Source organism: Cervus canadensis, chromosome 8, assembly GCF_019320065.1.
Source record: "Cervus canadensis isolate Bull #8, Minnesota chromosome 8, ASM1932006v1, whole genome shotgun sequence".
Taxonomy (NCBI): domain Eukaryota; kingdom Metazoa; phylum Chordata; class Mammalia; order Artiodactyla; family Cervidae; genus Cervus; species Cervus canadensis.
Window position 1 is genome coordinate 91,372,749 of NC_057393.1, and position 27,979 is coordinate 91,400,727.

The 27,979-nt window shown below is 41.6% G+C and overlaps 2 protein-coding genes across 7 annotated transcripts in view; one reads left to right on the forward strand and one right to left on the reverse strand.

The window, feature by feature from the left end:
* The window catches only part of LOC122446706 (centriole, cilia and spindle associated protein), a 34,641-nt gene extending 14,184 nt beyond the window's left edge, over positions 1-20,457 (forward strand). The window contains exons 4-5 of one of the 5 annotated variants that reach the window (XR_006270981.1): positions 606-6,613; positions 12,950-13,493. Coding sequence is in view for 4 of the 5 variants with exons in the window: in XM_043477198.1 (XP_043333133.1) it covers positions 606-782 (177 nt within the window). In the remaining variant the exon portion in view is untranslated. Of the gene's footprint in view, positions 1-524; positions 8,524-12,949; positions 13,506-20,328 lie in introns of those variants that run through there. The other 4 variants (XM_043477199.1, XM_043477201.1, XM_043477198.1 and 1 more) reach the window with 4 other exon arrangements.
* Positions 13,552-27,979, reverse strand: part of RAB4A (RAB4A, member RAS oncogene family) — a 50,452-nt gene continuing 36,024 nt past the window's right edge. Inside the window, exons 7-8 of one of the 2 annotated variants that reach the window (XM_043477204.1) lie at positions 26,140-26,272; positions 13,552-17,405 (exon numbers count right to left, since the gene is read on the reverse strand). In XM_043477204.1, coding sequence (XP_043333139.1) covers positions 26,157-26,272 — 116 coding nt within the window. In that variant the 3' untranslated portion in view covers positions 13,552-17,405; positions 26,140-26,156. Of the gene's footprint in view, positions 17,406-20,469; positions 22,144-26,139; positions 26,273-27,979 lie in introns of those variants that run through there. The other variant, XM_043477203.1, reaches the window with a different exon arrangement.

Below are 27,979 nucleotides of genomic sequence, written 5' to 3' on the forward strand. Positions count from 1 at the left end.
AGAAGCAGAGATGCAGTGATTAAGTGCCACGGTCCAAGTCTTACTGAACAGACTTCTCAACTCGTACTGAACAGACTTCTCAACTCTAGCAGATGGTGGTCTTTGGAGTGATATTTGAGATAACAGAGTTATCTCAAATAACTCTGTTTGAGGACAACAGAGTTGTCCTCTGGCAATCCTGTGGAGTTAAGTTGAATGAGGTTCATTAAACATCTTAGGTGGTAAAATCTTGAAATTTGATAGTATTTTGCTGTAAAATATATAAGTTCCTTCAATGGAATACTTATTCTTGCTTAATGCTAAGGAGTTCCAATCCTTTTCCAGAGCCAGTTTCTCAAGGCACGTGTAGATTAGTTGCTTACCATTTAAACTGAAATTTAGTCTGGTGGACATTTTCTGTTGCCGAGTTTCTTTACTTCTGACAATGGGTAAGAGAGAACTCAGGGAAATGGATCTTCTGGAGAAATTTTTATTCACAGAAGTCCTGAATATGGTGAGACTGACTTGCCTCTGCCCTGCTCCAGGTGACCTGGAGGAAGCTTCATTGTGAATACTCTGGGAAGTTAGTGCCAAAGCCACTGTTCATTCATTCTGACTCCCCTTAGATCCATGAATCGGCACTGCGAGCCAAGAGCAGAAGGCAGGTGGAGAAGAGGCGGCTGGCGGCTCAGAGGCAGCGGGCTCACTCTGCTGATGTGGAGAAAAATAGGCGGGTCAAGCCTGCCTCCTCAGAGAACCCATGGATGACAGAGTATATGAGATGCTACTCTGCCAGAGCTTGAGGGAAGGAACAGTTGCTTGGACAACCTCTTTTTAAAAGTGTAAATGAAAGAAAAGAACAAAACAAAAACTACCAAAAGAAACTGGACACAGGTTTAAGAAACCAACTGATTATGCAAGGTTTTTCTTGGGGAATTTCCAAAAGATTGTCTCTTTTGATGAATCCTGGTCACCCGCCTCAGGAGCAGGGTGACAACTGAAGCCATAGACATTCGGTTATTTATGAGAATTCCCTAAATCTTTGATATTCTTCTAAGGGTTTTGTTTTAAAGCATCTTAATCTTTTAAGATACTGACACCACATGCCTTTAAATGGCTGACAGATGCTTAACTTCAGTTTTTAGCTTCAGGTTAGGTGAAGCCTGTTTTCCTCCTGTTCTGAACAGCTCCTCAGATTCCAGAGCTGGCAAGCTCACGCCAGCTTGCCACAGAAGATTCCTTTTCCTTATGTGTAGTTTGCTTTGGGAAAGAACATCAAGTTAAAAGTGAATTTCAGCACTACTGTTGATACCATGTATAGTGAAAGCATTGTAGAACATTGGTAGTTCCTAAACAGTTAAATGTTTTTTTGCGTTTCAGTTCAAGCATCACTTCATGTGGACTGTGATATTTAAGAACTATCTGGACTGGGTGAGGGTCATCCTTTCTCTTTAAATTGTCATCTAGGCACTTATTAATAGTTTAGTTCAAGTGCATTCCAAATGAAATGTTTAGAAGTAGTACTGAAGTTTCTTTTGAGTCAAAGACTGTCACTTTTTATTGAGATTTTTTAAGGACACTTAATGGGGTACCAGTCACTTGCTGCAATCTGGCCTTTTGGCACTCACCCACTGTGGAGTTTTGCCTCTGCTAGAAGAGTTTAGCAATGATACTAGAATTTAAAAGCTAAAATTTCGCTTAGTAAATTGACATTGTCTTACTGGGGATGGGGGACAGATTTTAAGCTACCTATTAGAGATGTGGGTCACCTCTACTTTTCTCCTCCATGGAACTTACCAATAACAAAGGCTTGATGATGTACATTGTTCAGACTTTTGGTTGAAATACATTCCTCATAGGTTCCTAGCTGGTAGGTTTTGTGTAGAAGCTAATGTGAGGGGATGCTGCTATGTGTATGGGCGTAGATGCAAGCATTTCAATGAAGTGTTTCCTTCTCTCCAGGACATTTGCTTCTGGGGTAGAAAGTGGTTTTGAGAAACATTTTTTCCATTTAGCAGAGGTAGGAATCTACAGTAAGGATGAATGCTAAATTCCTGATGAGAGAAAAAAGTACTTTGCCAGCTTACCATGTAGAGATGTATGAATGAAAATTTGGTGTTTGATATGCATTTGAGCATTTCCTTGATATTTTTACTCTGGGTCTTTGAAGTATTATGGTTGATTTCTACAAAGATGTTTCATTCCATATAAAATCTTCACAGTATCATCTTACATAATCATATTAAGCTTTGCAAATTCATATTGAAGAATCATGAGCTTTTTAAAAAAACTTAAAATGTGTGCGTTATTTTGAGGTGAATATATAGAGAGCCCTCCTAGTCACTATGATGTATGTTTGGTAAGAGAAAGGTCTGTGTGTTGTCCAAAATGTCCTTGCTAGGGATTCTGGTGAATCTTGCTGTTATTATAGTCCTTAAACACTGCAGGTACCTAAAGATGAAATTTCTGTGGTAATGTGGTGGTGGAAACTGTTCCTTTAAAACCACTTCCTGCATGTATAGTTTCAACCACCAGCTCCAGTGTTCTGTTCGTTGTAGCTGACAGTCTTAGGAAGTGGGGAGTAGCTCAGGTCCATGCTGATGGACTGCCTTAGAGACCCGACCCCTCAGGGTCCTGAGCAAGCCCGACTCTCTCCTTTAAAACACAGACTTGTATTTAATATGCTTAATTACTACTGCAAACTCCACATGCAGATCTGGAAGAACCTAGAAGGTGATATTGGCCAGTATTTTCCCCCTTTTAAGTAGAAGACCAATGAACAAGATTTTTTTAAGTGTTTTTAATGTGCGTGAACAATGAATGAGTCAATATGAAGTGACTAGGAGTCCCCTTCCTGTGTCCAAGCCATTAGTTGGTTAGGGTTTCATTTTGTTCTTTCTCTTTAGGGGTAAAGATGACCTTTTGAACCTACAAAATTTTTAAGTTGTAACAACTTGATGTCCTACTTTTTCCTTCTCACTAATGTCATTGTGATCATGTTCTTATTCCTTGAGACAACTTATGAAATAGTGAGGTAATTTAAAATTGCCTTTCATGTTGAAAAGTTTGAAACTGAGAATCCACTGATATTTAAAATATAGATTGAAATAACTGCTGCATAAGAGTCTCTTTTTAAAATTTTACCTTTTAAGTTCTTAATTAAAACAACTTGTTGTAACATATTTCCTGTGTTTACTAAAAGCAATAATAGAATATTAAGTAACACCGGAATACTTCTGCTGGGCTGAGGTGAATGAGACTAGGAATCTGTCCTTTTTCTTCCTTTTAAAACCTAAAAGACTGCTCTATTTATGAGGTGTCAAAATGCTTGTACTCCCCCACTGCCAGAAAATTCCCAAGTACCTATATACATTTCTTTTAAAGTCTACTAAAAGTAAAATAGGGTATAGTTTATCTGAATTAATGTAAGCACACATTTGTGGTGCTTTTTATGAAATAGCTTTGTCGTTGATTCATCAGATGTAGATTACTAGTAATTTGAAAGCTTTGAACACTTTGATGAGCAAGTGCTAACATTTCCGCTGATAAAGTTTATGTCCAGCATAGCCTCAGCACCCAAAAGCCCCCTTTCTGTTGTGCATTTTAGCTGTCTGAGTTTGCATGACCCAGCTAAAATAACACAAAGGTGGCTTTTGAGTGCTGAGGCTGTGCTGAACATAAACTATCAGCGGAAATGTTAGTACTTGCTCATCAAAGTGTTCAAATGTATTACTGGCAAAGAGGAAGAGGGGCCAAGCATATGTTAGAAGTGAAAACAACTGTCTTGTTGACTGCTTCAGTGAAAAATAGCTTAGTGGGCAGTTTTACATTTCACTGGACTAGTTAAAAAATGGTGCTAATATTTATACAGTCTGATTCTGTAGTTGGTTTGGGATCAAACTGCCAAAGCCTGACTCATGGGTCCTTACCATAGTCTTGTGATCAGTTAAACAGTATTTAAAAAGTGATCCGAAAAGTGTGACCATGTATAATATTTGAAATGGACTTTGTGCAATAGGCTGAATAGGGAGCTGTCCACTTAGTACCAAATTCTGTGAAAGGAGCCATGTCCAGGGCTGAGGCCCAGGCTTCCTCCCAGCCTGGAAAGCCGCTCCTTCATTATCTCCATTTTGAAAGTCAGGACACCTGCGTGATACACTAGAGGGCTCTTTTTGGATTTCTTTATAATTAGCAGAACTGTTTTTAAGAGCTGTCCCCCTGTGCTGGGTATGTATTTTGAGCACTGCACTCACTTTAACATTCTGAAGGTACTAAGGCTGGGCACCCACAGTCACAGCGCTCAGGCGGTGGGAACTCGGGGCTGTGTTTTCTAAGAACTGTATGTTGCTTTTAGCTTGTACTTAATATTGCAGTTACTTGGAAAAATGTGAATAAAGTTCATTAATACTACAGGCTAAGCTTCTGTTTTGTGGGCAGTAATTCTGATTAGTACATTAATGGTTGAAGAGAATTCAATGATTATATTGACTCCTAAATGTATTTTTCATTAGATAGATATTTAGTAAGGTATATTTAGTAAGGTGTATTACATCCAGGAAAAGATACTTTCTGTGTATACACTTTGAATTAAACTCCACATTTCCCCCAGTCTTTCCCACATACCTTATTGCTTTAAAAATTACAAAAGGGATAGGGCATGGACAAAAGTAACTTAAAGAGATTTGTTGTTTAGTTGCATTCAACTCTTTGTGAACCCATGCACTATAGCCCACCAGGCTCCTCTGTCCATATGATTTCCCAAGCAAGAATACTGGAGTGGGTTTCCATTTCCTTCTCTAGGGACCTTCCTGACCCAGGGATCAAACCCAAGTCTCCTACACTGGCAGCAGATTCTGCTGAGCCACCAGAGAAGCCCTAACTCAAAGAGAAGTATAGAGTAAAAAGTCAAAGTTCCTTTCAACACCACCCCCTCACCAATATTCTACATCCCTTCTTAGAGGAAACCAGACCTTTTTTCCAGGCACTTGGAGGTACATATACACTGTTTGTTTGTTTTATTCACAAATATGGAATAATGCTATACATATTCTGTAACTCCCCATCTTTCCCTCACCTGCTCTCCTTGTTCACACTGTCCCCCGATCCTAATTAGCCAGCCGAGCACCTTTGAGAGTGGGCCGCCGGGCAGACCCCTCCTCGGGTCTCAGACGGACCACAAAATTCTGTATGTGTGAGGCAGGTCCAAAGAGCACTGCAAAAGCTTTGAAGGCTGAACTGGCACTGGAAGAAGCACCCCAGGACTTGGGGCCTGAGCCTAAACAGATTGATTACTTGATAAAACAAAAATGCCAGCATACTCCATAGGACTTGGTTGTGTTTCATCATGTAATACTCAAAATCCCTATGAGGCACTCCAAATTACTCAGCATATGAAACCATGAAAACGGCTGTCATGGAAAAAGGCAGTCAGTAGCTGCCATCATAGACTTGAAGGAAGCTATTATTGAAAAATTCAAATGAACAATCACACTCTTGAAATAAGTATTAAAATAGAAATTATCAATAGAGAAATAGATAATAGGAACACCAAGTGACAATATTAGAACTGAAAAATGCTCCAACTGAAATTTAAAAAATCTTGCTGGATAGACCCAGTAACAGGTTGAAGATGACAAAAGATAATAGATCAATACAAATCATCCAATCTGAACAACAGAAAAGGGCTGAAGAAAAGTTTCCAGGTTGTGTTATAGGAATCATAGAAAGATAAGAGAGTGTAGTGCTTTAAAATCATCTGCAGAAATGATGGCTAAAATTCTTCCAGGAGAGCTGAGTGAAGCTGAAACAGAATAAACCTAAGAAATTCAAGCCCAGATACATCATAAACTGTCGAAAACTAACAGACATCTTGAAAGCAGCCTGGGAAAAGTGAGAGATGACCTACAGGGGAACAATTCATATGCCCATGCATTTTTTTCATCAGAAACTATGGAGGCCAGAAGTAAGTGGCACATTTCTTAAAGTGCTGAAAGAAAAGAACTGTCAACTTAGAATTCTGTATCCAGTGAAATATCCCTCAGGAATGAAGGTGAAATGAAGACATTCTCAGATGCAGGAAAACTAAGAGAATTGATAGCCAGAAGACCTGCTTTAAAGAAACAGCCAAAGGATGTATTCAGACAGGAGAGAAGTGATACCAAAGGAGGCTGGGAGCATGGGGAATGAAAACAGCAGTTCTAGAATTTGGTCATTTGTTCTCAGTCTCAGAAATAGCTCCAGAGCCAGAAAGGTGGAAGGCGTGCCTTGTCATTCATAAGCCCCCTTTTCAACACAGATTTTGAAGTGACTTTTGGCCAGCCCTAAGAATGCTGTCTGATTGCCAGGGAAACTGACTGGGAGGAAAGGGTTGGGACTTTGACTCCAGGGAGGAGAGAGGGGCTGGAGATTGAGTCAGTCACCAATGGCCAATGACTTAATCACTCTCACCTATGTGCTGAAGCCTCTGTAAAACCCAGAAGCCCAGGGTTCACGGAGTTTTCTGGTCGGTGAACAGGTGTGGAGATGTGAGAACCATGCCCAGAGAGGAAACTGCACCCTTCCCCCTACCATGCCCCTACATGGCTTCCCTCCGGGTGTTCATGAGTTATATCCTCTACAATAAAGCAGTAATCAAGTAAGTAAGTTGTTTTTCTGACTTCTGTGAGCTGCTCTAGCAAATTAGTTGAACCCAAGGAGGGGGTCCTGGGAACCTCCAGTTTACAGGTGGTTGCTCAGAAGCACGGGTGACAGCCTGGACCTGTGGTTGGCATCTGCAGTTGGGATGGGGGCAGGCTCATGGGGCTGAGCACTTAACTCGTGGGACCTGCCACTCTCTCCAAGTACGTTGTCAGAATTGAGCTGAACTGAAGGACACTTAGCTGAGGCTGAAAAACTGCTTGATATGTGGAAGCCTCTTCTCACCTGGGGTCAGAGTTGGGCAGAGGCGGAAGAGTGCTACAGTGGGGGAGACACAGCAGCGGGCTCTCACTCAGACCCCGACACCAGAGCTTCCCAAGAGACGAGCATCTGTGCCGCAGTGAGAGTGAGCTGTGCATGTCCCTAGAATCTGGCAGACTTGTGGGAAGTGTGGCAGACAGCGTCTCTACAAGCTGACAGGATGCAAGATGGGCTGGGGCTCTCTGCACGCATGGGGAGAGCGGCACTGTCACAGGAGACGCGGTGGCTCGATGGGCGGGTTTACTCCCCCTTCCTCTGTCCTCCTAGTGTGGTCCCATAAACTGGTCTTCCAGTAAAAGGGAAAAAGTAAATAGTTTTTAAAAAATGCATGCGAATCATCTTATAAAGTTCTAAGGTTCTTATAGCCTGGACTCAGGGCCTTTGATATATCGAATACTCCATACATCACAGGAGCCATTTAAATCACTGTCTTTAATATGGATTATACAACAAAATAAAAATTATTACTCTATTAAAAAAAATACAAAGCAAATTTTCCTAAGGCAAAATATTATGAAGGAACACATCTGACCCCTGAAAGGAGAACTAGACAAATTTACAATTATAAAGACCTATCAGTAATAGAACTAGTAGACAAAAAATTAGTAAAGCTATTAGAAGGGCTAGACAATACCATTAACCAACTCACTCTGACATTTATAGAACACTCTACCCAAAAAAAGAAGAACAAAAAATTTTCACATGCACATGGAACATTCATCAAGACAAGTCCATATCCTGGTTATTAAAATAATCTTACATTAAAAATCATACAACTCATGTTTCTGATTATAATGGAATTAAACTAGAAATCAGTAAAGAAGAGAAAATCTCAATCAGTTGGAAATTAAATAACCTGCTCATAAATAATCCACCAAAAAGATGATCTCAAAGAGAAATCAGAAGATATTTTAAATGGGAGAAAAATGAAATTACAACATTTTAAAAATTTTGGGCACAGTTAAAGCAGTGCTTAGAAGGAACTGATTAGCATTGAGAGCTTATGTTAAGAAAGATGGTCTCAGCAATAATCTAAGCTCCCATCTTAGACTAGAAAAGAATAAGCAAAGCAAGACCACATCTTCAATGAAGGAAAAAGAGCAGAAATCAAGGAAATTGAGAACAAAAACAAATGAAGCCAAAAGCTGTTTCTTTGAAAAGATCAATAAAACTGATAAGCCTCTAGCAAGCTTGACAAAAAAGAACAAGCCAAAGATTAGCAATATCAGAAATAAAGTGTGGTTATATGAATTTGAATTTCACTAAACTTAGCCCAATGCTAACTTTATGCTTTCTTTTGTTGTTGTTCAGTAGCTAAGTGGTATCCTCCTCTTTTTGAGCTTATGGACTGTAGCACACCAGGATTCCCTGTCCCTCACTGTCTCCCTGAGTTTGCTCAAACTCGTGTCTATTGAGTTGGTGATGCCATCCAACCATCTCTGGAGCAATCAAGACTGTTGCTCCTCTCTCCTCTTGCCCTCAATCTTTCCCAGCATCAGGGTCTTTTCCAATGAGTTGGCTCTTTGCATCAGGTAGCCAGAGTATTGGAGCTATAGCATCAGTACTTCCGATGAATATTAAGGGTTGATTTCCTTTACAATTGACTGGTTTGATCTCTTTGCTGTCCAAGGGACTCTCAAGAGTCTTCTCCAGCACCACAATTCGAAAGCATCAATTCTTTGGGCCGAAAGCATCAATTCTTTGGGCCTTGGCCTTCTTTATGGTCCAACTCTCATATAAGTACATGACTACTGGAAAAACCATAGCTTTGACTATTCAGAACTTGTCAGCAAAGTGATGTCTCTGCTTTTTAATACACTGACTGCTTAGCTTTGTCATACCTACTCTTCCAAGGAGCAAGCATCTTTTAATTTCATGATTGCAGTCACAGTGATTTTGGAGCCCAAGAAAATAAAATCTGTCACTGTTCCCATTTTTTCCCCACCTTTTTGCCATGAAGTGATGGGATCAGATACCATGATCTTCGTTTTTTGAATGTTGAGTTTTAAGCCCGTTTTTCCACTCTCCTCTTTCACCTTCCTTAAGAAGCTCTTTAGTTCCTCTTCACTTTCTGCCATTAGGGTGGTATCATCTGCATATCTGAGGTTGTTGATATTTCTTCTGGCAATCTTGATTCCAGCTTGTGATCCATCCAACACATGTTAGATGTATTTCTCATGATGCACTCTGCATGTAACTTAAATAAGCCAGGTGACAACATACAGCCTCAACATACTCCTTTCCCAATTTTGAACCAGTCTGTTGTCCCATGTCCGGTTCTGTTACTTCTTGACCTGCATATAGGTTTCTCAGGAGGCAGGTAAGGTGGTCTAGTATTCCCATCTCTTTAAGAACTTTCCAGTTTCTTGTGATCCACGCAGTCAAAGGCTTTAGTGTAGTCAATGAGGCAGAAGTAGATGTTTTCCTGGAATTCCCTTGCCTTTTCTATGATTCAACAGATGTTGGCAATTTGATCTTTGGCTCCTCTGCCTTTTCTCAATCCAGCTTGTACATCTGGAAGTTCTCGGTTCACATACATACTGTTGAAGCCTAGCTTGAAGGATTTTGAGCATTACCTTGCTAATATGTGAAATGAGTACAGTTGTGTGGTAGTTTGAACATTCTTTGGCATTGTCCACTTCTTTGGGATTGGAATGAAAACTGACTTTTTCCAGTACTGTGGTCACTGCTGTGTTTTCCAGATTTGCTGGCATATTGAGTGCAGCACTTTAGCAGCAGCATCTTTTAAGATTTGAAATAGCTCAGCTGGAATTCTATCACCTCCACTAGCTTTGTTCATAGTGATGCTTTCTAAGGCCCACTTGACTTCAGACTCCTGGATGTCTGGCTCTAGGTAAGTGACCATACCATTGTGGTTATCCAGGTCATTGATTTTTTAAATATAGTTCTTATGTGTATTCTTGCCACCTTCTTAATCTCCTCTGCTTCTGTTTGTTGTATAGGAAATACTAATTTGTGATGTCAAAGCTCAAACACTTTCTTTACAGGTGAGGTATTTAGCATCACCTACAGAAAGATTCACTGTTTGGTCTTAATGAAAATTCTGTATGTTCTTCCAGTGTCTTAAAATAAAAAAAAAATCTCACCTTTCGCTTTTAGACCTTTAATCCAACTAGAATTAATTTTTGGTGAATTTGAATTTGAGATCAATGTTTTTTTAGAAAAAAACAATGAAATGGGTAGAAAAAGGACTTAACACCATCCAGTGAAGAGCTCTTACTGACTTAAAATGTCACATCATACTTTTTTGTAAACTGCAACAGATACAAGGGAAAGGTTCTAGATGCTGGTCCTCTGTGGATCTACACCTGAGCTCAAAGGTTTTAATTTTGCAGTGCATTTTAATATTTGGTATGGCAAGTCTCCCCTCCCCTACCTTGTTCTTTACTTTCCTGGGTTCTTTTCTTTCCTATATGAACTTTTGAATGAGCTTGTTGATTTCTATTTTAACATTCCATTTGGCAATTTTGTTAAACTGTATTGAATTCACTAATTTTGAGGTGATTGACATCTTTATAGTAGTAGTGAGTCTTTGTATCCCCAAATAGAATATGTCTCCATTTAAGTTGGGTCTTCATGTATTTATTTAATAAAGTTTTCATTGAAAAAGTCTTTCATATTTCTTGCTGGATTTCTTTTCCCCCTTCCACCTGATTTTGTAAATTGTTCTTGCCTCTGCATAAGAAGAGGCTGAACTAGGAGGAATGATGTTACTTTTCTAATGAATGTGAATGAAGATAGAAATTGATGATGCTGTCATTAATCATATATTTTGGAATTACCTCATGAGAACCAGAGAACTGGAAACAACACAGTTGTTTATCAGTAAGGAGCTGGTTAAAGAAAACATGGCACATCCACACAATGGGACATTCTGCAGCCTTCAGTGAGGAGAAAGCTCACTCCAAGATGCAATGCATATGGAAACAGACAATGTGTGTAACATGTTGCTTTTTTGTGTAAGACAGCTAGGAGGAATAACATCTGTATCCATGTCAAGAGGCTCTGGAAGGATACACAGACTAGCCAGTGGTCACTATTAGGTGCAGGGGAAGAGGGGAGCCAAGGGAGGCAAGGCAGCCTGGGTGACTTTCCTCACTGCTTTGACTTTTGACATATGAGAAAACAGATAAAAGCAAAAACTAAATACCCACTCTTTGAAACCATGCATCCCCCTGAAAAGCAAGCTTGTGATGGTTAAGCCAGGCTGACAGCAGGGCCAGCTGGGGCCTGTAGGGCCGTGGACCACAGCCTCCTGTCCTGGGCCTGAACCGGTTGGAAGCATACCTTGAACATTTGTTGTTGTTTAGTCTCTAAGTTGTGTCCGACTCTTTTGCAACATCACGGACTGTAGCCCGCCAGGTTCCTCTGTCCATGGGATTTTCCAGGCAAGAATACTGGAGTGGGTTGCCATTTCCTTCTCCAGGGGATCTTCCTGACCCAGGGACCAAACCCGAGTCTCCTGCACGGGCAGGCAGATTCTTTACCATATTCAAAACATGGAGATTGTTGGGTAGCGAGGTATAAGCCCTGAATTGACACCAAATAGACTAACCTTTCCTAGGAATAAAACTTTTAACTTGATTACAGTAACAATAGAAGCTTATCAAGTTTTTCAGAAGAACCAGGGCTTGCTGAGGTGAGCCAGGCTGCTGGTTTTTCAAGCGTTCCCTTCTGGACACACAAACTCTGCTCCACTTTCCCCTATAGCAGGACTGACTTCCCAGAAATGACTGGTGTCCACTGCATGACGACAGCACTCCTAGCCTGTGACAGCTGTTTATAGATTAAACAATACCTTCTTCACGACCGCCAAAGGTTAAAATTGAATAAAGACAAAATGTAAACCTTAATTGAAAAAAAAAGAAAAACACTGCTTTTTTTGGTAAGCAGCATGAATTTAAGTTTGGGTCTCCTGCACTATTGGGCTTCCCGGTAGCTCTGCCGGTAGAGAATCTGCCTGCAATGCAGGACACCCTGGTTCAATTCCTGGGTCAGGAAGATCCCCTGGAGAAGGGACAGGCTACCCACTTCAGTATTCCTGGGCTTCCCTCGTGGCTCAGAAGGTAAAGAATCTGTCTTTAATGCTGGAGACCTGGGTTTGATCCCTAGGTTGGAAGATCCCCTGGAGGAGGACATGGCAATCCACTCCAGCATTCTTGCCTGGAGAATCCCCTCAGAGAGAGGAGTCTGGTGGGCTGCAGTCCACGGGGTCACAAAGAGCTGGACACGATGGAGCGACTAAGCACGGCATAGCACTCCCGCACTATTAGTAGGAGGGTAGGCTGGCACAAGCTCTCTGGAGGGCAGTTTGGCTTTATGGCCCTTAAAGATGAGCACATCTTTGAGGGGCAACCCCACTCCTAGGCTCCCCCCACATCCATACGCGGGCATATTCCTTGGCCCAGGGAGCTGATGACAATGCAGCGTCCCAAGCAGAAGGGGGTGCCTTCACATGCTACCCCCCTCCGCCCATCAGGAGCTACCTACAGGGGATGCAATGAAGAAAGAGAAGTGCGGGGTGTCTTCAGCATCAGGAAGGTCCAGCAGATCTCCTCTGCTCACATCTGCACAGGGGCAGGAAGCCTGGTGGCCTGTGGGGAGGGGACACTATGCCTGTTGCCTAGGATCTTGGTGTGAATGTGGCTTCAATTTAAAGCCAAAACATTGGCCATGTTGACTATGAGAGGTAGATCGAACTAGTTAAGAGTGACTACTTGTGACAACTAGGCGTCCCTGGTGGCTCAGATGGTACAGAATCCACCTGCAAGGCAGCAGTCCCAGGTTCAATCCCTGGGTCAGGAAGATCCCCTGGAGAGAGAATGGCAACCCATTCCAGCATTCTTGCCTGGAGAACCCCATGGACAGAGGAGCCTGGTGGGCTGCAGTCCGTGGGGTCACAAAGAGTCAGACACGGTGAGCATCTAAGCGCACAAGCACTTGTGACAAGTGTCACGCTGTTAATCCATCCTTCACTGGGTTTATGATCTAGGTGCTGACTGTGGCCTGAGATCACCGAGGACTTCACAAGAATGGGGCGGAGGGAGAGTCTTCTGTCTCTATGCTGCCTTCTGCCCCTTGAGAGGAACCCTGGGGGTCGGGACCGAATGCCTGCTTCCTGCCAAGAGCCCCCTTCAACACCCCACCTTGCTGGGGCCCCGCGCCAGGCACTGCGCCTGGTCCCTCGGGGACGGTTCCCACCCAACACTGCTGGCTGTGCCTTCAACGGTGTTTTCTATGAACTAGACTTATACCCACACCCCGTCAAGCACTCTGCTGGTGTGAGGTCCCCCCATGAGAATAGCTCTGACAATGAGTGAGACACCACCCCCTGGGACGTCCCCGAGGACAAACAGTAGACTGGGCCTAAAGCTGAGGTCAATACACGGATCCCAAAATGTAACTGAATTGGGTAAAAGTCTGAAGTCACCCACCAGTGTTTAAAGCCAACATTACTCTTGGAAATTAAAAAAGGAAGGCCAGAGTAGAACAATCAGGTGGTTACAAATCAAGTAAAAATAAGTGCGTAGAGACATTTTTCTTCTATTCTTGCTCAAGGACCAAGTTAAATAAGCAGAGAAGAGAGGCAGCTCAGATGAGGGCCGGCGGCAGGACTTTATTGGCAGACGGCACAGGGATGCGGCCACAGTAACCACACACAGTGCATGCAGCGGGGAGGGCTGTGAGGCAGAGACCACCCCCAGGCCGGGAAGGCCATGGCCGCAGCACAGGCCCTCAGGCAGGGCCTCACCGTTAGAGTAACATCTGACCCACAGCAACCGCGATATAGCTTTCACCACAAAACACAAGAACATTGTCACAAGCGTTCTGAAAACCAGTCAGCATGCATTTTCAGTCGTGCATTTTCAATTGATGGTATTTTCAATGTGTTGAAGGCAAGGACGATAAAACAAGTTATCAAACTTGCAAGCTTCTCTTTAAAGCATGGCTTCAACTTGTTTCCCACCTCGAATGGCTTAGCACTAAAGGCATTTTAAACATGGAAAATGCTCTTACCAGTTAGGGTGTGGAGGGACGTGGGAGAGGGGATCAGGATGTGGGGGCGACTGATGTATACCTGTTGTATCATGCTGATGTATGGCAAAAACCATCACAACATTGTAATTATCCTCCAATTAAAACTAATAAATTAATTAAAAAAGAATGTTTTATGGCTCTTGAAATTCCAATAAACATGTGTTTGAAATTGCCATCAATTTTGAAGGAAAAAAAGAAGATTCCAGTCAACAGAAAACCCAGTGCTCTGTCTGACGGTGCCGCCCGGGGGAGTCCAGGGCTTCCCCTGGACCTGCCGTCCATGTCCTCGGGGTGGTGGCCCCTGTCTCCGCATCTCAGGCACTTGGGCTGTGAAATGGGCCTACTTCTGTTCTGTGCCACTGCAAAGGGCTGTTTTGAAGGTTCTATCAGATGTTACATGTGAGAACACTTTTAAAGTGTAAAAAGTGCCATGCCCCTTCAGGTCTCAGTTAAAGACATTTCAAATGACAATATGAAAAATGAGTGTTAAACTAAAAATTCTCCCATAATTTCTCAATAAACTGGTTTTTTTTTTGTTTTTTGTTTTTTTTTAAGGAAGAAAAGAAAAGTGGGCACGAAATCCTATACCTTGATCAGAGACACAGTGAATAACAAAAGCAGCACTTGGGTACTGAATTTCTCCAAGTGCAAAAGTAGACTTCTCACAGCTCAGGTAGGACTAGCATTGGAAAAATCAGCTAAAAACAAGTATACACAACCTAAATAGAAAAACAAATTTAAAAGCTTCAGGTGAAACCATTTTATCTTAAAATTAGAGTAGGGAAACTACTATTTGCCATTCCTCTACTGCTGCTTTGAAAGAGCAGCAGTTCGTTTTTATAGCTCTGGCTTCTGCTTCAACACAAGGACTTGTCAACTGTAACAGAGTGTGTGTTAACAAAATTGAGAGGTTTCACACATTTCACCCCAAGCATTGATGACCCATCCTGCAAGTCTTGGATAGCTAAGTGGGTCTAGGCCTGAAAGCAGACATTTATTGACAATTACCTCCTCAGCTGCCCCTCACAGCCTCATGTACAGGTCAGCGCAGACAACACAGCATCCTGGACAACTGCTTGCCCACAGGCTGTGCTGTCACATAACAAGAGGCCAACTAAGAGTGTACAGATAGTGTTTCCAAGAAATGCTGATCCAAATTAAACAGTAAGGCTGTTGACCTAGAATGTAAACAACTGGATAACTATGCACTGAAGCCAACAGTCACAAATGAAGAGGCTGCTCTGGGAGTTATGATTTTAGACAGTTTTGTTAAAAATGTGTCTTGGAGAAGAGTGTTTCAGACTGAAACTTGGATGTCCCAATGCCTACCCAGGTTTGGGAAGTTCTCAGTCATCATTTATTCAAACAAGCTTCCTGCCCCCCTCCCTCCCCCTCTTCTTCTCCTGGGGCTCCACTGATGTGCAGACTGTTTCTTGATGGTGTCTCAGAAGTCCTGTAAGCTTTTCATTTCTCTTCATCCTTCCCCCATCCCCTTCTGTTTGGTTAATTTCAAATGCTCTGTCTTCAAGCTCACCGATTCTTTCTTCTGCTTGATCTAGTCTGTTGTTGAAGCTCTGTATTAAGTTCTTCAGTTCAGTCATTGTACTCTTCAGCTCCAAAATTTGTTTGGTTCTTCTTTATGCTTTCTATTAAACTTCTCATTTTGTTCTTGCTTTCATGATTTTGTTAACTGTTTTATCTATGTTCTCCTGTAGCTCTCTGAGCATTTTTAGAACAATTATTTTGAGTTCTTTGTTGGGCAACTCATGTATCCCCATTTCTTTAGGGAGAGTTGCTGGAAGTCTGCCATATTCCTTTGCTGGTCTCATGACTCCCTGATTCTCTGTGATCCCTGAAGTCTTGCATAGGTGTGTATACAGTTACCTCACCCAAACTTTATGAGCTGATTTTGGTATAAGACCTTCACCTTAGGTGGGGATGTGCTGGAACATGCTGTGACCCAGGCCCAGTGGTACAGGGTGTCAAGTGCAGGCTTGTGTCTGGGTGGGAGGGATACTGTGTCATTGACTCAGGTCATGGAGGGTCACAGCATCAACTGTGTGGTTCCTGACAAGCACTGTGGGGGGTCTGCAGTGTCTGCAAGGGCCGGTGGGTTCCCCAGCAGCACCTCCAGGTTCAGCATCTAGGGATCAGGGCAGGAAGCAGGGATGGCCTGGAGCTCGAGGCACACACACACCTGGCTGGGGAGGCCCGCTGATCAGGGCAGGAAGCAGTGATGACCGGGAGCTCAAGGCACGCACACATCTGGCTGGGGAGGCCCGCTGCAGGTGCACGTGTAGTGGCAGGGGCTGGCTGTAGACACACACGGTGGTGGGGAACAGAGCCGGTAGCAAGGGTCTGGGCCAAGTGTAGGCCCGTCAGGCAGGTGGTGTGCTCCCCCAGGGCTGCAGCGTCTTCCCACAGGCATGTACCCAGCAGTGGAAGCTGGCGATGGGGATCAGCCTGGGCGTGTGCAGGTACACGGCTGGAAGGGGCAGGTCACAAGTGTGCATCTAGCAGGGGAGGTCAACCTCAGGGGCCTAGGCTGGTATCTGGCACCGTGTAGCTTCAGAGGTCTGGGTAGGCTGCCAGTCCAGATCCTGGGCTTGGGTGGGGCCAGGGGAGGGTGGGGAGCAGGTAGCAGATGGCTGGGGATTGGAATTCCCATGGGGAAAGCTGCAGAGGCCTGTGGACCAGGGCACTGGGAACCAGAGTTGTTAACAGCTGCATGGCTGACACTCTTCTGTCTCAGCTTTGCTGGTCTCTGAGTGGGATAAACTCAACAGGTCCTTTGTGTGATGCCCCAAAAGGCTGGGGAAGCTGGTCATGCCCACGCCCTTTCCTGGGGTGGGGAACTCTTCCTAGTCTGGGGGGTTCCTCTTGGGGCTGAGCAGGGCCTGCCTAGGGGATGGGAGACTGCAGACAAAACGAAGCTCTTTTTCCTTCCATTTCTGTGTCATTATTCTCAGGTTTATGTACCACTGAGTTGCTGAATTTTCTTAAGTAGACTCTTGAGCTCTCTCAGAGCTGTTTATCTTTGCAGATAGCTAATTGTTGGTCTTTGGGCGGGTGGGTGGGGGGATGGCGGCTGGGGCCTCCTACTTCACCATCTCGGTGATGTCAATTGAAAATGAGCTCTAGGAGTTAAGAGGCTCCCTCCCAGGAAGGAAGGGACTGAGTGGGATCATATGACCACTTTTTAGGGGACTTTGTAAAACAGGCACCTTGCAGTGGATAGGCTTGACGTCCATGTACTTTAGAAGGACTTGGGAACAAACCGAACTCCGATCATCTGTTCTTTTCACAAGCACTTCAGTCCCTTCTATGTGCCAGGCCCGGGGCACACAGAAGGCACCCTTTTCAAAGGACATCTCAGCCCAGCAGAGAAGACAAAGACGGTACCCGGATCCCTGTGACCAAGAGCAAAGGAAAGGTCAGGACAGAAACTGGAGCAGTGTGTCTGCAGGCGTCAGGGGTCGGGGCTGGGGACAGCACCCAGCTGCACCTGTCAGGACAGGGGGCTTCAGCCTGAAAGACCTGGACAAACAGCAGCGTGCAGTATAGGTGAGGATAACAAAACACAGTCCATACAAAGGCACAGAGGTGATGAGAAATCAAGGGGCGTTCAAACACGAGTGTCCTATAAAAGCACCATTTTCCCCAGGAAACAGGCACAGCATGAGGGCCTATGACCAATGTTTATGACCACAGAAACCAATACGATGACTTTTCAGATGTTGTAGACTTACCCAGAAATAATCACATCACAAAATTTCCTAACCAGTGTAAAATGATTTCAGGGCTCCCCACCCAACATACAGAAATCAGCATTTTTACTCTCATACAGAGTTAGCTGGCCCATAAATATTTAATGAATCCAATTATTTCTATGGTATTTTGGAATGTGACATTTTCAGAAATTTAGCATTTTTTCTTAAAATTTTCCTTCAAATGCTAGTTTTCCTTTAAAATGAAATTTACACATGACATCAAGAAATCAGAGAAGGGGGCTTTCAGAGCACAGGCTACTTTTCATCCAGTTCCCACAGGTGAAGGACAACACCCATCCTTTAGCGTGAAGGAGCAAGCTGACATTACTGCAGACTCAACCACGTCACACTTGGTTAGCGTTAAGTTCCATAGATGTGTGCATCAAGTCCGGTACATTCCCTCATGGGGACACACTGAGGATCAATTAAGAGGGCCTTGCATTACGACAGTGGCAGGGGTGATACTGAGAGCGTCCTAACAGCCAGCCCGACAAGGGCTCCCGCGGCTGAGGCTGCACTGGCTGTGGCTGCAGGCTGGCTGCCCCACGTCCCTCCTGAAGGTACACTGTCCTCCGGGCTCGGAGACAGAACTTCCAGGACAATCAGCCACATGCTGGGAAGTCACCTCTAGTAATGCTGGATAAAGGATGTGTATCTTGCTTCTTCAGTACATCCAGAAAAACAACTTTATATAATTCCCAGAAAAAAAAACCATAACCATTCTTGACTTGTAATAGCATCTCTTCTGAAGTTCCCAATGGTATGTCAACAATAAAAAATTTAAAAAATATATTCTTGTTGAGATGTATGCTGAACTATTTTTGGGTGAAATGACAGAGGTTTTGGATGTTTCCAAATACTACCGTGTAAAAAAAGTGAGGCAAAGGTAGATAAAGCAAGATTGGCATAATGAATAGACAGTTGTGGAAACTAGTTGATGTAGTGGTTCTATAAGCTATTTTCTTCGTACTTGTGTATGTTCAAAAATCCTCAAAATAAAAATTAAAAAAAGGAAACATATATTCTATTCTTAAAGAAAAAAGACTCCCTGATCACATTATTTTCCAGCAGTTAGTTTCTACCTTCAGAGGGTGATGGCTGACAGCTTATTTGTTCTTCCTGAACCTGGCAGTTGGCTGCTCTCAAATAAATCCCTCTAAAAATTTCTAAAAACAACTCCTTAAAGAAGTAAACATAATCAGGAAGCAACCAAGTGACAACTGGGACAAACCTGGACTGTCTTCAATTGATTAGTAAAATCACTTTATAACTAGGACAAAAAATTACTTAAAATGTACAGGTGTTTTAAAGGCTAACCTTCCCCTCTGAAAAAAAAGCAAAAAAACAGGACAAATTTGACAGAAAATAAAGTACCATCTACCGTGTCACAGTATGAAATGCAAATCATATAGATGACTAATTTTAGCATTTTCTTCATTCTGAATAATATTGATCTGTTAGGAATCAATGTTCCTAAGATTTTAAGAACTCTTACATAAGTCACAATTATTATGTTTTCAATAAAACCATTACAGTACCCCAATTTGTAATGTTTTCATTTTCACTTAGATGTTGGAACTGTGAAAAAATAAAATCTCAAGTCTAAATGGAGTGTAGAATCTTCTAGGAAGACTGAGAAAATGCTTTTCTAGAAAGGTAAATTAAGGGCATCCTGCAAACTTAACAAATTGTGGGAAATGGACACATTTCATAACATTCACTATTAGATATATTTGGTCTTTATCTCTGGTTCCTGACACAAAGCTCCTAAAAGATTAAGAATTTCCTGAGTTTTAGGGGTCCCTTTTGAGCACAGTTTATGCCAATGAAATGACTTCAGGGTCACCCTAGAGAGGTTCAGGGTCAGCTGGTCACCAGAAAGATCTAAGGAAGTTTTAGCTCCACCCACTGACTTCAGAGAAGGGGGTGCTAGAGATTAAGATCTAGAAAAAATCTTAACAAGATTTGAGGAGCCTTTTGGTTGGTGAACAGGAACACAGCCATGAGCCAGGAGGGTGGGGCACCCCAAACTCCATGGGGACAGAGGCTCTTGTGCTTGGGACCCTTCCAGGCCTGGCCCTATGTGCCTCCTCATCTGCTGTTCATATGTACCTTTTGTAACAAACCAGTCATCTCATGGGCTTCCCCAGTGGCTTAGCGGTAAAGAATCCGCCTGCAATGCAGGAGCCATGGGTTTGATCTCTGGGTTGGGAAGATTCCCCTGGAGGAGGGCATGGCAACCCACTCCAGTATTCTTGCCTGAAGAATCCCATGGACAGAGGAGCCTGGTGGGCTACAGTCCATGGGGTGGCAAAGAGTCAGACACGACTGAAGCGACTTAGCATACACCAGAAGCTCATAAGGAAACTGTTTCAGTTCTGTGAGCTGCTCTAGAAATTAATCAAACCCAAGGAGTGGGTCACAGGAACCTCAGGTTTAGGGCCGGCTGGTGAAAAGCAGAGGCGACACCCTGGACCTGTGACTGGAGTCTAAAATGTGTTGGTTTGGGTGGTGGTAGGTCTTGACTCAGGCTTTAACTTGTGTGATCTGATGCCATTTCCAGGTAGACAATGTCAGAACAGAACCATCTGGTGTCAGAAGAATCAGAGGATTGGCTGGTGGTAGAAAACACTCCAGGGGCCAAATACCAAATGTTCTCTCCTCTTCCTTTTTTCCTAGAGGCCTTTATTAAGAACCACCATGGTTTGGTTCTCCAGCAAATTTTATTGGTCAAGGTATGTGGAATTATATGCAATACCTGGGGTTTAAATTAACAGGCTCACTTATAAACCAACATTTATCTTATTTTTAAAAAATTTTGCTTTTGCATAAACTGATGTGGTCAAACAGACATGCTCCTACCCCATGCAAAAAGCTGTTCCAAAATGAGCAGCTTGCAAACCCACTGTTAACAAGACACTAAATGAAACATTCTTCCAGTGAGGTCCTAGAAGCAGATCAGTCTGAGAATTTGCTTTATATTCTGACTTTTCAAAAATCAAATATTCAAGATATAAAGAAGCAAAATTAAAATATCTAAAACAGTTACAACTTGATATTTTTATCCAAGTCTCTTCCAGAGTTTGTAGTGCTGCTGTGTTCTATTGGTTAAAACAAAACAACAGAAGCAGTAGGCAGCTTCTGCCTTAAAGGTGATCAAATTTACCAGTCTGAGCTAAAAGTCACAGTGGAAGAACACGTGTAAGGTGAAGAACACTACTTAAACCTTTCAGTTTTAAATAGTACTGTATTTTAGCTTTAAAGAAAAGTTCTATTATATATTTTTGCATAAACATTTTAAAATATTAGAACACGTCTTTGTAATACAATATACATTAACTCATGTGAATTAAAAACATGTCAACTTGATAACTGTTGTAAGGCATTTAAGTATTCAGCAAAAGTGTACAGAAATTTCTTAGAGGTGTCCCTTTAATATTAACTTTAGTGGGTGTCCTTAAAATGAATGCAAAACAATAAAAGACTAAAAAGGAGGCAGTGATGCTACAATACTGAATCCCAGAAAAAGCACAGTAGCAAAAATGTGTTTTCTAACAGGAAGACCAGATGGATCAGCAAACTGAGACCTGGTAAACAGCCCTGGTTCAGCTATTGCACTGACCAATGCTGAGAGTAGCATCCGTTGCCTAGGAAGTTTGGTGAAAGGTACCAGCATCCTTAGTGCCTGAAACACATCAGGTGCTCAGCTCTACTTCCTGAACTGATCTGATGAAGATGCTTTAAAATCAGAGTGCTAGACAGTGTAAAGTTCATGAGAAAATTTCATTTACTGATTTATTTCAGTATGTGAGTAAATTCTGATCTAGTATTTCCAGTGTGGCTCACGTAATACCTTGTGGACTGTGGTAAATGGAATTAACCAAGTATTGCATCGGCCATCAATGCCAGAATCTCTGAATATCAGGTCACAAACATAATCAACTGTGCAATATAACCAACATAATGATCAAAGCACACCTCACAATGAACAGATTTTAGTTCAGATGATTAAAAAAAAATAAAGTATTAGACTGCATTTAGTGCAGTGCTCTATCATACCATACATCAGATACCATGCTGTGGAGATGCGCTGGACAAGCATATATACAGTACACAGCCAGGATCCAAACCAGAGTGAAAGGGTGAATATGGAACAGAACACTTTTACATACATGTATACATTTAACGGTCTCGTCCTTCGAACTGGATTTATTATACAGTTTGCTGTGCCACATCTACTAGTTTGCATAACATCCCAAATTATTATTATTATTTTTTGCACAAAGATCTACTTCCATATAAAGTAGAAAAAAATGGTGGTTAAAAAAACCTTCTTCAAGCTTCAATAATTGTGTCCCAAATACCACTGTACGAATACCTAAAAAAATATTAAGAACGATTTAGAAATATGCATAATTATAAATGTCCAAACATAGCTTAAAGTCACAAAGGGAACCAGTGAATACTTCCAACTTTTATTTAAACTTACTTATGCCTATTGGATAATGTTGACTATACATAAAAAAGAGGAAGCTTTAGAAAGTTAAAAATCTCAATTTGCAAATTTTATAAACGAGCCTTAGCGAGAGGCACATTCGATTAAACTTCAACTAACCCAAGAAGGACTCGTCACTGACATGAAGGCAGAAGAGTCTCTAACCCAAATCATTCCCATCAACTTTCCTTTCTTTCTGAGCAAGAGCATACGGATTTCCTACAAATTATTTCAAGCAGAATATCTAATTTTTTTTTTAATTGGGAAGGTTTACTCTAGCATTTTGTTTCATATTTTCCCCATTTGTCCTATGTCCTTTTCCTTTTCTGTCTTCTTTCAGATTATTTAATTATGTGTTTATTCCATTTTAATTCCCATGTTGACTTAAATTTGCCAAAACTCTTTGTTGTGTTGTTTCAGTGGTTGCTTTGGGTTTTTTTCTTAAGATTTATTTTTTTTGGTGCAGTTTTAGGTTCCCAATAAAACTGAGGAGGAAAAAATTATATACAGTTCCCAAACACCCCCAACTCTCACACATATACAGCTTCCCCCATTATCAACATCCCCATACATCATACATCCCCAACATCAACATATAACATTTGTTATAGTTGATGAACTTACACTGACACATAACAATCACCCAAACCCACAGTTAAACCACAGTTCACTTTTGTAGATTCTATGGGTTTGGACAAATACAAGAAGACATATATTCATCCCTCATCCCCCTCATCCCCAATCTTTTCACTGTCCCCATAGTTTGCCTTTTTCAGAATGTCACACAGTTGTAATCAGGCAGCATGTAGCCCGACTGGCTTCTTTTTACTTAGTTATATGCATTGAAGGTTCTTCTTTCATTTAGTTATATGCATTATAAGTCTTTTCATGGCTTGATAGCTCATTCCTTTCCAGTGCTGAATGATATTCCATGGTCTGGATGGACCATAGTTAACCCATTTGCCTTCGGAAGTACATCCCGTTTGTTTGCAAGTTTTGGCCATTGTGAACAATGCTGCTATAAACATCCATGTGTGGGCATTTGTGTGGACATAAGTTTTCAACTACTTTGTGTACATACCAAGCAGTGAGAATGCTGGATTATATAGTAAGAGTATGCTTAGTTTTATAAGAAAATGTCAAACTGTCTTTCAAAGTAGCTGCACCATTTTGTACTCTTACTAGCAATGAACGAGAATTTCTATTGCTCTGCATCCTCACCAGCATTTGCTGCTGTCACTGTCTTAGATTCTGGCCATTCTAATAGGCTTCTAGTGACAGCTCATTTATGAAGTATTTTTTCCTGTATTTACTGCCATCTGGATACCTTCCTTGGCAAGGTATCTGTTAAGGTCTTTGGTCTATTTTTAAATTCGGTTTGTTTTCTTTCTTACTACTGAGTTTTAAGAATTCTTTGTATAATTACAGTAACAGTTATCAGATATATCTCTTGTAAACATTTTCTCCTGGTGTGTAGTTTGTCTAATTCTGTTGACACTGTCTTTTGTAGAGCAGAAGTTTTTCCTTTTCATGAAGTTCAGCTTACTAATTATTTCTTTCATGGGTTGTGTCTTTAGTGTTGTATCTAAAAAATCATCAACATACTCAAGGACATCTACATTTTCTCTTATTTTGTGTTCTAAGAGTTTTAAGATTTTGCATTTTACATTTAGATCTATGATTCATTTTGAGCTAATTTTTGTAAAGGGTATAAGGTCTGATGTCTAGATTCATTTTCTGCATATGGGCGGCCAATTGTTTCAGCTCCATTTGCTGAAAAGACTATTTCTGCGTCACTGTACTGCCTTTGCTCCTCTGTCAAACATCAGTGCGTGGGTCTATTTCTGGGCTCTCTTCTGTCCCATTGATCTCTTATTTCACCAACACCATACTGTCTTGACTAATACGATAGCTTTACAGTGCTTTGAGGTTGGGTAGTGAAAGTCCTTCATTTTTGTTCTCCCTCAATACAGTGTTGGCTATTAGGGGTCTTTTGTCTTTTCTCCACATGAACTTTAGAATCAGTTTGGTTCTCCTCATATAGATGTTGTTAAGAGTTCTGCCTAAGCATTTCCTTTTTGGGGAAACTAACGTAAATGGTATTGTGTTTTTCAATTCAAATTGGACTTGTTCATTGCTGGCATACAGAAAAGTGATGGACTTTTGTATATTAACCTCGTATCTTGCAACTGTGCTATTAATATACAATCACTTATATGGGAGTTTGTGGACCCTTTTGGATTTTCTATCTAATCATGTCATCTGCCAACAAAGTTAGTTAATTTCTTCCTTCCCAATCTGTATACCTTTTATTTCCTTTTCTTATTGCATCAGCTAGGACTTTGGTTTGATGTTGAAAAGGACTGCTGAGGGCACAATCTTGCCTTGTGTCTGATATTGATAAGAAAGTTCAACTTTCTCACCATTAGGTCTAATTTTAGCAGTAGGTTTTGGTAGACTTTACTAAGTTGAGGTGATTCCCCACTATTCCTAGTTTACTGAGAGTTCTCATCGCAAAAAGATATTGGAACTTGTCAACTGATTTTTCCACATCTTTTGATGAAATCATGTGATTTTTGTTCCCTGTTGATGTGATGATTAATTACATTAATTGATTTTGGAATGTTGAACCAGCCTTGTATATCTGGGATAAATCCCACTTAGAAGTATGTAATTCTTTTTATACATTGTTGGGTTCAATCTGCTATTTTGTTGAGAATTTCTGTATCTATGTTTACAGGAGATAATAGTTTGTAGTTTTCTTTTCTTGTAACATCTCTGTCTGGCTTTGGGATTAAGGTAACATTGGCCTCACAGAATGAGTTAGGAAGTGTTCTGTCTGCTTTTGTTCTGTGAACGAGACTGCAGAGACCTGGTATGATCTCTTCTTTAAATGTTTGGTAGAATTCACCAGTGGAGCCACGTGGGTCTGGTACTTTCTGTTTTGGAAGGTTACTAGTTATTGGTTCAAGTTCTTTAAAACAGATATAGGCCTTATTCAGATTATCTGTTTCTTCTTGTATGAGTTTTGGCAAACAGAATTGGTTTATTTCATCTATGTTATCAAATTTGTGGGCACAGAGTTGTTCATAGTGTTCCTTTATTATCCTTTAAATGTCCATACAATCTGCAGTGATGTCCCTGCTTTCATTTCTGATATTAGTAGTTTATATTGGTTTCTTTCTTTCTTTCTTTTGGCCTGGCTAGAGTCATTGACTTTACTGTATTTTTTTCAAAGAACCAACTTTGGTTTCACTAATTTTTTTCTATTGATTTCCTGATCTAATTTTTATTATTTCTTTTCTTCTTTCTACTTTGGATTTAATGTGTTCTTCTTTTTCTAGTTTTTTTATGGAGGACACATATGATTACATTTAGATCTTTCTTCTTTTCTAATACAATGCTACAAATTTTACTCTAAGTACTATTTGTGTTGAATCTCCCCCAAATTTTGATAAGTTGTGTTTTTTTCATCTAGTTCAAAGTACTATTAAATTTCTCTTGAGGCTTCCTCTTTGACCCACTTATTTAGAAGTATGCTGCATAATGCTCACATTTCTGGATTTCCCAGTTATCGTCCCACTGCAGATTTCTAGTTTTACTCCACTGTGCTCTGAGAGAAGACACGGAATGCCTTCTGTTCTTTTAAATGTGTTGTATGGCCTAGGATGTGGTCTGTTTTGACAAGTGCTCCATGTGAGCTGGAGAAGAATGTGTATTCCACGGCTGAGAATAAACTTTTAATTATACAATCACCTCTCCTTTTCATAATGCAGCTCCAAAAAGCAACAACCTCCACTGGGAAGCCCGTGTGGGCTCTGGGTGGGAAAGAGAGGGCAGGTCTGAGGGCGACAGGACTGCCGCAACGTGGGCGCCTACCTGTGCGCCGAGCTGCCTCAGCAGCCACACTCCTGTGCGCTCGGGGCCTGCGCACGGCGGGGGGACCGCAGCTGTCTCAAGGCCGCATCTCCGTACTGGATACCCGAGCCCATTCTTTCTGGGTCCAGCTCACCTGAGGATCAAGCAAGTCTTTAGAAAAAGTTTTTATGTTTCTGTGATCCTCAAAATATATGAAGTGAAAACAGCAAAGTGCAGAACACTGTGTATATACAACATTATTTTGAATAAAGAGGAAAAATACACACATATTTGCTTGCATGGGCATAAAAATATCTTTGGATGGGTACATAAAAAACTGGTAATGGTGGCTGACTTCAAGAAAGAGCTCAAGATGCTAGGGGATAGGAGATGGGGGAAGCAGAGGGTGACTTTTACTGTATCCTCTTTACTTGAATCTGGAATTATGTGAATATATAATGTATACAAAAAGCATTGAAATGAAACCACAAAGATACCATTCTTCACTATGAGACTGGTAAAGACACAAACATGATAATACACCCTGTGGACATGGCTTTAGTGAAATAAACACCTTTATTCATACTAGTGGGATAATAAACTGCTTCAAGCCTGAAAGGGGGAATCTGACAGCCTCTACATAAATTCCAAATGCCTATGTTCTTTGACCCAACAACTCCATTTCTGGGAATTTATCCTACATATACACTCACACACATGTGAAATGATATACAAAAGGCTATTTACTGCAACATTGTTTGTGACATCTGGCAACAACTCAAATGTCCAAAGCAGACTGGTTAGATAAATTATGGTAATATACAAAATTGAATATTATACATACACACTATGCATGTATATATACATTAGCATAATGTGTATGTGGAAGTCTCTAATACTGATTTGTAATGATTGGTAGGTACAGTAAGTGCAGAATGTATAGTATGCTAACCTTTCTGTATAAAGTGGTAGAGAAAATAAAGGTTTTTGAACCATATGAATATACTGCCTATTTAGAAGATTACAATGAAAAAGTACTGCTGAAGAATTCTAACACATCTGTATATTTTTTCACTTGATGTAATTATGATTTTGATGATTTTAGGCGAAAAAGATCTTGAAAGCTTTATGTGTGTTAACTTATATGCACTGTCTTCATGGGTGGATACCAAAGGAGGGGAAGGTAATCTAAATAACTTGAGCCTGATTGTACTCAACACAATGCCAATTTTAATGCTATCTACTTAGGCTATAGACTCTTAAAAAAAATAACAGTACTGTACCAAGTTGAGTAACTATTTTATAGTTGCTGTTTTCAGACCAAAAGCCCACAGAGGGATGGAGCACCCCTCTATCTGCTGAGACCAGAGGTCTGGGCCCTGACACTCTCCCACCACCTTCCCTGCCGCACCCTCTCTGTCAGTCCCCCTCTCACCTTCTCTCCCTTACCTTCCTCTCTCTTCTCCCTCAGCATTTACAGGTGCTAAGACTTCTTCCATTCCTGAAACCTCTCATGTTAAATTAGCCCTCTGCCTCCTCCTCCAGGGAGGCGCCAGGCTCTGCTTCCTCATCTCCTCTGTGCTCAATTGCTCCATCTCCTCCCTGCATCATTCTGCTGGTAACAAAGACTGGTGACTTCCTCTTGCCCACCCCACTGGATACTTTTCAGCTCAAGTCTGAGCTGACAAGACTTTTCTCCCTTGTATTTGATAAGGAACAGCCTTTTGGCTGAACGTGGGCAGAAGTGCCACTCGTGTTCCTGGGTATCTTCCTGCATCTCTGGCCTTTCCCCTCCTCCTCTCTTTCATTCTTCGTCTCCAAGGCTTTGTTCTGGGCCACTGCTCTTCCCACTCTGCACTGC